The sequence below is a fragment of the Ischnura elegans genome, chromosome 5, assembly GCF_921293095.1.
Source record: "Ischnura elegans chromosome 5, ioIscEleg1.1, whole genome shotgun sequence".
Lineage (NCBI taxonomy): Eukaryota > Metazoa > Arthropoda > Insecta > Odonata > Coenagrionidae > Ischnura > Ischnura elegans.
This window is the reverse complement of record NC_060250.1, coordinates 38,469,710-38,481,087: the sequence shown is the minus strand read 5'-3', so window position 1 is coordinate 38,481,087 and position 11,378 is coordinate 38,469,710. Positions and strand designations below refer to the sequence as shown.

The 11,378-nt window shown below is 42.4% G+C and overlaps 1 protein-coding gene across 1 annotated transcript; it reads right to left on the bottom strand.

Annotated features, from left to right (window-relative positions):
• Positions 1-729: 729 nt before the first annotated feature.
• LOC124159817 lies at positions 730-2,504 on the bottom strand. Its single transcript, XM_046535727.1, has 2 exons — positions 2,084-2,504; positions 730-1,016 (listed from the first exon to the last, which is right to left on the bottom strand). Exons 1-2 carry the CDS (start codon positions 2,480-2,482, stop codon positions 906-908), a joined length of 510 nt encoding a protein of 169 aa, XP_046391683.1. The 5' UTR covers positions 2,483-2,504; the 3' UTR covers positions 730-905.
• Positions 2,505-11,378: the final 8,874 nt, after the last annotated feature.

Here is an 11,378-nt window from a genome sequence, read left to right as displayed (position 1 = left end):
CCAATTATTTTACTCTCAGATGAAAGATATCGATAGTTTCCGTAATAAATGCCGTCATTTGCAACATCTCCCTTAAGGTTCCCATTTTTGTGAGCCTTTCCCATATCCAAAGTTTCTGTCTTCCGTTCGGTAGGCACGCAAGAATGATGTTTTGCGCCAGGATTTTTTGGTGGGAAATGCTGAGAATTTACCACCTCATATTCAACGCTGACACGAGTATTAATGTAATCTGTTACCTCGTCTCGGCTTTTTGCCTTAATCAAATTATCTTTTTCTCTGTGGTTCGCACTTTTGCGACAATTACCCTCATTCCTGCCTTTTGATTGCTGTTCAGTTGGCACGTCAGAATGATTAAATGTTCCACTGTTCACGGGTTTGGAATAGATTGAATTTTTTACCTCACCTTCGGCATCTGGGCGAACGTTGGTGTTACCCGTTCTATGGTCGTGTCCTTCTCTTTCCTTTTCATTCGGCTTGGGAAAACGGTTTTTGTCACCAGGGGAGCTTTCACTAGCGACGACAGGAGTTTGTGTCACAATCACAGGTTTGTGTACAATCACAGGTTGATAAGAGTGAATATCTTTTTTGATATCCATTTCATAATATTGATCCAATTGAGATAGTTCTAATTTTAACATATTTATCTCGCACGTGATGTCATCCAGTTCGCTGCGAAGTGGCATCCATACACTTTGGAGTGGAACATTTGGGTTCGACAGTCTCTGCAGCCCTTCATTGTATGCCGTTATCATAGATTTCCTCTTCTTCTCGAGAATTTTCAAATCGCGTTCCATTTCTTCGTAGTCTTGCAGATAGGCAGCCATATCTACTGTACCTCTCTGCTGTCTTCGTCGCGGCTGATTTTCACCAGCTACCATTCCTGCCAGATGTCCAGTTCTGCGTTGTTACTGCTTCGTTTCCTCCATGGATGGTTTGTTGTGTTTACGGCAATGGGTGCGGGAATGATGTGTTCTTTCTCCTCCTTCCCATGCATCGCCGTAATCCTTACGAGTCATCTGCGATGAAGAAGGAAGCGTTCGTTATGGATTATGTTGAGCTGATATCTAAAGTGGTCAACGGCTTAGAGAGGGGGGCACAGGGGGACACGCACCCCCTAAAACAATTCATTTAGCAGAACAATATAGACCTATAAGACAAATGTATTGTTCTCCACCAATATCTAGCGATTCGATCGATGGATTTTTCTTCCTCATAGGAAAATCCACTAGGATCGCTATAACATTAATTGCTAATGCTTGGTTTCGCTAATAGTAGGACCGCCTTCGCTCCTACAGCGTTGGGGTTGTTTTTCCCTGGTCCCGTCCCTTCCGAACCTATCCGTTCCCAGAGGCGTCGGCGGGCTCCCATCGCGACGGCGCCTCTATCGTTTTTCCTTCTCTTCCTTCCCCTCCCCGGGTTTCTGGGCGTATAAGCCCCTGACTTGGTTCCCGGCCCCGGTGCGTTGTATCCTTCGAAGGGTTCACCTAGAACCCTCAAACTCTTTGTACTCTACCATTATGTTTTAGCCAAACAACTTCCCGACGACTGATTAATTGTGTAATTTTAAGTGTCAAAATAGCATAAAATGCGATTACTAGAGATGATAGTCTTCATATATTCCCCAGCGGAGAGTTAAACCCCCCTAACCCCCTGTGTTCGTGCCCCCCAAACTTATCGTTTTGGCTATGACTTTTAATGTGCTTATAGAATTAAGTTTTGAATAGGGTCATTCACAAGTTTTTGTGATCTTTTTTTCTTTTTTGTGTGGTGTATTCACACAAATATAGATGATTAGACGAAGGTTAAGACATGCGAAAGATTCATAGAAGTGGATTTTATTGTTCGTGAGATTCACATAAATGCTTATCCCAAACGAAAGATACAGCATGAAAAAATGGCATATGCAGCCTATCAGACCCACCGCGGCATCTAGATTTTCACCGTTTCAATATCCTCCACAAGAACAGAGATGGATTCCCGCTTTGTGCATATTTAGTATGTAACTCAGAGGAAACAAACCCTTTACCCTCGGCAAAGGTATTTTAATATAATTTGAATTATGTAATTTGAATTATGTACTTACATTTTGGGATGAATGCATTTGGTAGTTAGAGTGGGAGGAACACTTGCATCCAGGTGAAGTCTGGCCGAAGTATTGGCGGGAAGGGGTCGTCTGTTGCGGGTGGAGCTCTTTATGCTCCTGTCGCCTCATTTCGTTGATGATTGTCTGCGTCAACCTATGTAGTAGGGCCTCTCTTATTATTAGGGGGTCGGGCTGTTCCCACAGCCATTCGTTATCTGGCTCCTCCCTTATATCCTCGTAAACGCTTTCCAGGAGTATCTCAACTTCATCAATTGCCTCGCCTCTCCAAGCCCGGTCCACTAGCTCCAGGAGATAATCCAACGGCATTTCTGAGATGCCCAGATTTTCTGCGGGTCGCCTCGGTGGTGGTGGATCAGTTGCAAACCTGACACCAGGCATCGCGCCTTTCCGTTGATCCCGATCTTCTGTGGGCCCATGTTGGCATGGGTGCCTGAAGTCATATTCAGCTTTGAAGCGATTATTCTTCGCGTCCAATCTTTGGGTACAGAATTTTATGTGCTCAGCTGGCTCATAAGGATCGTGGAAGGCTCTACGTTGTTGCGATGGCACGCAGTGATCGTTTATAACGACACCTTCGTTGTGGAGATGAGGGTTCTTGCGATCTATTCTGTGGGTCCTATATTCCATCCGTTCAACTGGCTCAAGAGTATGGTAGGAGGCTCTGGTTTTTTGTGATGGAATGAAGTTTTTAATTATATAATCACCTTCGGTATGTTGACATGGTTTCTCGCGGTCCATTCTATTGTCCCATTTCTTTCTATCGTCTTCAGCCAACATATGAGGAAGGTTGTTGGCGTCAACGGGTTCTGATGGGATATACATTGGCTTTAATGAATAACCTTCACCATGGCCGAAAGCGTCATTGCATCCCGTTTTAATGTTATGGCACAGTATTTGTTTCTTAGGCGGCATAACAGGATATTCCAAGTCTTGAAATTGCACTGGTGAGAAGAGGTGAGCATTGATACCGCTACCGTTCCCATGAAAGGAATGATTCTCGACACTAGTTGCTTTTTTCCTTCCAATTATTTTACTCTCAGATGGAAGATATCGATAGTTGCCGTAATAAGTGCCTTCATTTGCGACATCTCCCATAAGTTTCCCATTTTTGTGAGCCTTTCCCTTATCCAAAGTTTCTGGATGGTCTTGAACACGTTCTCTTTTGGCCGAATTAGCTCCATCAATTTCTGCATCTGGACGAACGTCGGTGTTACCACTTCTATGGTCGTGTCCTTCTCTTTTCTTATCATCCGTCATGGGAAGACGGTTTTTGTCACCAGGGGAGCTTTCACTAGCGACGACAGGAGTTTGTGTCACTGGATGGTCTTGAACACGTTCTTCGTTGGCCGAATTTGCACCATCACCTTCCGCTTCGTTGAGTTCTGAGCACAAATCGTCGCTCAGGTCTTCTTCAACGACTTCCGCGGCCAGCATTTTCTCCTCGGTGTCGTCGAAGTATATTTTCGAGCACGGAGGCATTGGCTCCCCTGGCCTTGGGGGATTCGTGAGCTTGTGTATCCCCGTGAGTGTTCCGGATGCCATGCCATTGAGGAGAACGGACAGGTGGATGTTTCGCCTCTCCTTTTGGTCCAGGGTCTTGGGAGTCACTCCGACTAGATAAATCAACCATTTTTCTGCCTGGGTTCGAAGCTCGTTGGGGATTTTAATCAAATTCGGTTGAATGTGCTCCAGGTGGATGATATACTCTTTATCCAGCCTCTCCTCCAGGCTGTTACCCATCACACTTCCAGAGGTGCTCGATGCACATCTCTTTAAAATCCGTTCCATGATGTACGTGGCGGAAAATGTGGATGGCGAGATCTCCAAACTCCAAATCCACTGAATGGAATCGATTATGAGATTCAACTGCAGGATATAAATGGAATCTCGTATTTGCGCGAGCTCTTTTCGAACTCTGCTGGCCGAAGACGGAACTCCGCCGGCTGTTGCTGACTGCAAACGCCTGCAAGATGACTACTTTCTTCCTCTACTACTCAAGTGATTGATGTATCACTCACTTTAGCTGTTTGATACTGTAAACAGTGCGTTTAAACTTCGTTTATAACACCACAATATGCTGCCGCATCCGCTCTCTATCGCTTGGAAAATCCAATTGATAAAATGTCACCGTACGGCTACGTTTTCTGGTTGCCAAGGTAAACGAAAGTATTGTTGCCGCGCCAGATATGCCGTCTGCTGGCGTGCGGTAGAATATGCGCTAAGCTCTATTCCCTATGCTAAATTCCATTGTAATGGGCTGACTAGGTGGCTATGGCTGAGCTCTGTCCACGTAGAGGAGGGTGGATGAAATATTTGTTTGTTTTAAGGATTATCATGTTGTGTGAGTGGTAAATACCATTTAAGATCACCATATTTTTACGTCGGATACTGATTTTGAAGAATGTTGCGCAGTGTTCAATGTTATTTCATTTTGATAATTATGGAATAAATGAGCTGAAATATCTCTCTAACTTTACGATTATACGAGAAATCATTTTTTATGACAATATAAGTAATGAAAAAAATATTTTACGTCACCGTGTATTTATTTAAAGTCTAAAGGTATTAGCTGATTCGCCAAAAGCCGCACGTATTTATTATATAATGTGCCGGTGTTTTTTCCTGGATGAATAGTTCATTTATATTTTGTGAACCTCCATCGTGCTTTTTAATGTTTGATGTCTACAGTGTAGCCGGAGATCCCGCGAACATCTTCTGGCCAGTCTTTGAGTTTGTCGTGGAAACATATGCTGGAATAGGGCTTACGGAATTACGAATCAAACTCCACTTCCTGTTTGAAGATGGGTTGTTAAAAATTACATTTAATCAAATACATTCATGTTAGAGTTAGTAAGAAATGGTTCACCGCAATGTTATTTTGTCTTCTGTGGAATCTCTACACTGCTAATGTGTGAAAAATTCTTTTCTTGGACTGTATCATACACTGTTAAATAAAACGTTGCCTTTTTAGTTCTAAAGTCCCGTGATTGTTTTAAACGGATCTTGATGAATGAGAGCAAAAATACTTTCAAAGCGATGGGAGATTCTAGCGGTGATGAAACGGTGGAAAGAATGCTGAGGTGAAATTAGAGGGATGTGTTGAGAGAATTTCATGGTGAACACTGGGATGAAGGGGCCGCAATAATTTGAAACAAAGTGCCTTTTTTTTAAAGCCACCGTAAAGGCAGTTATCTAAAAGAGAGAAGTCCTGAGAAATACAGAGCGAAAAAAAACACGAGAGAACACTTATTTCCTTTGTTTCCCTCCAAATACTAGGAAAGGTCTGTTTTTCAATTATATCATGCATAAAATAGGAGTCGTATCAGATAACTAAATCATCGACCAAAATGATAATTAGAACTTTGACAAACTTAATCACCGATATGGTGGTACTACCACTCTCTGAAGTAAGGTTTTATAGCCTACGATGGTGGAAGACAATAAAAAATTGCTTAAATTCACGAAGTGGCTCCTTAATTCATGACTGGCTAAAAATGCCATCGGGTCATTTAGGAGGATGGTACCCCAGGATTTTTATAGGTAGTGAGTTTTAAGTTTATTAAACATTTTAGAAGAATCATATCGTCACTATCAGAACTTTGATAACCTGAATCTCTATATCTGGACACTCCGAGGAAAATGGACAAGCCTGACACATTTTTTTCTCACACCCATAACGAATTTTTGAGGGGGCTCGGGCCCCCTCAGGCCCAATGGAGTCGGCGTCACTGCGGACCATCAATGATTCGTACTTTTTAATCAGTTTTTTTACGCAAATATGTCACAAATAAGAGATGAATTGCCTCATTTTCTAATAACGAATGCGGAGATTTTCAAAACATTTTAAAGTGTCCCACACCTTATTTACTTTCTTCAGAAGTACATTCCATGTTGAGAGACGATACATTGCGTAATTAGGTGTACAATCGACAGTACAAAGTCATTCATTCTATCGCTAAAAGAAATTAAACCGTATCCTTGGCGAGTAATATGCGTTCACGTACATGCAAACATCGCCCGCTTCAGGAATCAAAATGGCCGCCGGATGAGGTTGTCAGAACCTTACACATATATGGCCTTGATCAACGTCATCTCAGAGAAGTTGACGACGGAATCACCCCCCACCACTTATGTAGGGTCGACTGAGAAACGCATGTAGGGGCCTTTTGTTATGTAGGGACGGATATGTAGGGTCGACTAAGAATACGGCCCTAAGTTTCGATCCGAGAAGTTGAGTGGAGGGGGAAAAGGGAGAACAGCTTCGACCCATTTCATGACAGAAAGTAGAGAGGTTAAAACATCGAGCTTAAAAATCGAATGGCCTGATTACGTTCACCGTTCTCCAGTTAATGGTAGAAATATGAGTGCCCTATGCATCTAACGGACGAACCTCTACTTCATTCAACCAACCATACTTCGTACTCGTTGGTGGGTCGAAACTAAACTGTTCGAAGGTGAAGCAAGTAATCATTACCTGCGTTTGGTTTCGTCCCAGAGGTTTAGTGTAGTTTTGAAGCGAAGTAGTTTTGACTCTATTTCGTTTCAACCCTGAGTTTAGCTCTTCGGGCATTAATCCATTTAGTTTTGTCTCCACATTGCGCTCCCAGCAACGAAGCTATTGAAATTTTACTGTTTTCGACTTTCGTTCAGTTTCTATTGCCATGCCTGCCTGCCTCTTGCCTCCGATGAAGTGGAAGAACGGGAGAACGAAAGAGAGAGTTCCCTCCTTAGAGGCAAGAGAGGAAACGTATGGAGGAGGACTCCATAGAGAGGAACATCTATGCTTCTCTCCGTAGCAGGGACTCGGATCATCCCTTCCGATAACGGAGTCCCTTTCCTTCGCCGGACAATCGAGTGAGGAGGAGAAGGGGAGGCCCAACTACTTTCCTTCCCCCGCACAATGGACTCGCGAGAGAGACGCAGACACGACCGGGAGAGAACGTGAGGGCTTTTATGCGGCGCGGCGATGCACTCTCTTCTGGACCCCTGACGACTGCGATCTTCCCCGCCAGACAAGACCCTCCTCCTCCTCTTCTCTCGGCGGCATATATGGTCGAATGAGATGCAGTGTCACGGGTGGTGGGGAGAAAGGAGCGGGTTGGACATGGTGCGCTGTGGGTGGAACGTGAGTGCATATTGTTGGGATTGGGAGGATAGGATAGCGTGGGGGAGGCAGGGAGTCACTCTTTCCAACGGGGAAGCTGCACCGGTCCAACCAGACCGAACCGTTTACTCTCGTAATGTGGTGACGCAGGGTGCCGTACGAATGTGGGTAGGCATAAAGACTGTCGCAAAAAAATACGTGTCGCCACACAGTTGGCCTTAGCTGTCTTAAATTTGAGGTGTTTTCAGCCGAGAAGTGGATGATATTAATGTACCAAATGGATTATATATAAGAAAAACTTCAATATCACCTCACACTATTTTATCTTTCTTTATCCCTCACATATCAATATTGCTTCTTGCACAACAACCCATTATTTTTCTCTCTATAACCAAGACGCCAACTCAACACAAAAGACTAAAAAATAAAATATAACAAAAAACGAATGAACTTCATAAAATGGAACACATGGAAAGAATGGATATGTATATAAAAACACGTATAAAAGTGATGTCGGTCATTTAAAATACATGCATCAATACGTCATTTTCGAGAACACTTCTAAGTATCAAAGCTATGCATGAAACATTGTGACTTTTTACGGAGTCAAGTGCAGAAGAGCAAGTAACTGGATTTTATACTGCTAGACTTACGTAAGAGAAGTTTTGTGAGTCCTCAAGGATATCTCAAGGATATCATACCAGCCTGCTTCCGAAATATCGCCTTGTTTTCATTACTTTAAACATTAAAATCGTAGAGTCTTGATTTAAGACGTTTTCGGCCTCATGAAATTTTATTTGATGAAGATTTTGCGCAGAAGCAAAGTTCTTGCAAAGTAGAAAAATTCTAAAATAGATAGGCGTCTTTTCCAGAAGTGAGGTTTTCAAGAAATGGGACGACAAAGTGAATCGGTATTTTCAAGTCTCATATTTCGACATTACCGATTTACATTCGTCTGTTGTTGTGATTTATATCTCTCAGGTTTCAAAGCATCTTTGCCGAAAAAATTTCAAAATATTTAAATGCCTGTATAATTTCAACGACATTGAAAATCTGTGGCTTGGTGCTATAAGGGCCAATGGAAAAAAATTTCACTTTTGTAATTATACCTACATAGCACTTTAAATCTTGGGAACTATACACTGTAAAAAGTGCCAACGTCTCAAAAAAAATAAGATAAAATTTATGGATTATAATTGTATAGAATTTCTTGGGTCATTCCGTATAATAAGGTTAAAGTTTTCATTATAACTTTAAACTGCTCTCCTGAAAAGTAAGCGATTTTGACATTGGCCCTGTTAAGACCAAGCCATAAAAATATATTTCAATAAGTATATAGGAAAAATGAGGATAGATTTAATTTCAATGAGAAGTTTCCAGAACAAGTCTTGCCCGTATATCACTGAAAACATAAATTTAGCATTGTTTTAAGCAGAAAATGCAATGATTCTGCTGGTATAGGGCGCACAAAGATTTTTAAATTGATTACCTGAGGGGAAAAACCATCCGCTGCAAGAAAGATAATTCAATGTGTAATAATTTTCGCCGTCATATCACTTTAAAAAATATATTTAGCCTTGTTTTAAGCAGAATATACAATGATTCTGCTAGTGTTGGGCACATAAACACATTTAAATTGATTTCCTCAGGGGGGAAAAAACCACACGTTTTACGTAGGAAAATTCTGTGTACAGGAGTATAAATACCCTCCCTTCAGAACGATTATCCTCATTCCCTCAGAAAAAGTGACCAGAAACGGCCACGAAACGTCGGGAAAAAACCGAATAAGTACGCGGGGCAAACCCGAAATAACATCAACAAACGCTATAATAACCTGCGAGAGCTTCAACCAAGAAAAAAAGCAATACGGAAGTTTCCTTCATCAAAGAAAACGAAAGGCATTGATTGCGATTCGTTACCCACCATTAGTGTATTCATAATATGCAAATTATTTGGTTTTTGAAATCCCAGTTTAGACGAATGGCCAGGGCCAAATTTTATCCTCATTTGAAAAAGGCCCGATTGGCGCCCATGCGATACCACTCCACGTGACGTCACAGGGACCTAGTTTCTACACGAGAGGATAGGAGTTATACATCGTCTGAGGTTACCAATGCATGCATGAGGCACAGAGCTCAGGGAAACATCTATTAATAATCACTTATTAAAATTGCCTATGGTCGGAAAGTTTCCTTCGTTTGATATTAATAATCCTTGATGCGTAGTTTTCCGCGGCGTTGTCTAGATGATGTCTCCATGTTCCTGGGTTTCACCGCGTGGATTTTCTTTGTGACGACAGTTTCGCCGGTATTCCAACCGGCGTCTTCAGGTCGATGTCGGATTCAATTTTTGCTGACTTACATAGTTCATTTTAGGTTCATAATTGGACTTATATAGTTCATAATCCTTATTGAAGCCAAGCGCTACCTGCTAGCTGGGTTCTCCTCTACCGGCTAGCAGCCTGCATCGTAGCGGCGCTCACAGCCCCGCACCTAGGTGGCCTCACACGGCGGCAGCCGGAACCAGAATGATGTCACACGGGCTTTTCCCAGCATTCGTACTAAGCCGTCGCCTTTTCGCGCGCTTGAAATTTTTCACTTTTCATTTAATCGCGAAAAATAGATATGGTCATTTAAAAATCTAAAAGCGTGAAATGCGTACTCCAGGAGTAATAACCTTTCGATTTAGGCAATAAAAAAATAGTAAACAACCCTATTAAGAAATCCACAACGAAAACAGGAGGTAGGCGAGAGAGACGATAAGAAGGCGCCTGCGTCTTGAAACAACAGAACAAGTGAAGGGGAGAGACAAAGCGGTCCGGGCCTAGATAGCGAGGGAAGTGATGGAGACCCTGAGGAAATGAGTGCTAAATACGGAGCGGGAGATGGATGGCACGAAAAGCCATCCGGACAACAGCTGCAACTCACCGCGCGCACTCTTCTTCTTCCTTCCCATCTCAAACAACGCCATCGGTTCCTTTTTCCTCTTCCCTCCACTCGAGACCATTTAAAGGCTCACGCGTTGGCTAGGAATAAAAAAGGGTTTTTATAAAAAGAGCGATGCAAGCACAAACGGGTAGATACCGATGCTGCAAACGAAACAACACCGTCCCACGGGGTGGAATACCGCGGATAGTGCACATGGAAGGGAGATAAAACGCAACAACAATGTACTGACCTCACTATTACCATCTACGAAAGATTTTTTCCCGCCGAAGACGCAACCGCGTGATGCGAGGATACGCGCGTGATTTAAAGCTGGAGGCAAGTGAGAAAATTATTGGAGACTTTACGGTGGTCGAAGATAAGATGCGCCGTAATAGGCGACAATAGAGACGGGAGAAAGGAGATGGTGAGGAAGGCATAAATTAAGTTCGCACTAGTCATCCGTAGAGTTGGAAATGACGTGCGTTTGCGACATATCGCCATCCGGTGCTATTATATGAATTCAAATTTTAAGTAGAAAAGAAATAACAACCCACTCCTAAGCCCACCCGTGTATTCTTTCGCGCTAGGCTTGGCTAATGGGCATGTGCAAGCGGAAACCGCAGGAATAATCGAGAAGTTACCGTTCGCACCATCTTTCCCCGCTATCCATCTGGAGGTAAAAGCACTGCTTGCCATTTTTTTTACTGAAGGAATCCATGCAATTTCATGTATCGGCTCAGGGGAAACAGTAATTGGAATGAAGCACTCGAGAATTTCCTTTTTTATTTCTTTCACTTTCAAACACAACTCCCTTTAAGGCTTGAGACAGATTTACTATGTATTCACTATTCTTACATTTCTAAGAATACGTAATCATTAGAATTCGCAACGGAAAAATTGGGAGTTCTCCTTCTAGACAGCCAGAAAAGAATTACGGGACTAAATTTAAAAATCTCCCGATGCCCAAATAAGAGTACATCTCTATGGACAATTTAGCCTCCTGCGGCATTATAGCTACATCAAAAATAGCTAATCAGAATGCATTAAACTCTATAAAAATATAAATAATATTGTAATCGCTAATTTTACGAGCAAAATACTTCTACCTATGCTTTCTATGGCATAACAGAATCTACCCTAGTAAAAACATTAGAGGTTGAAATGCAGAGGGTGGAAATTGCACTTGAAATTGAATAAAAATAGAGAAAAGGGGGGAGACACAATAAATTTCTAAGGTAAGAAA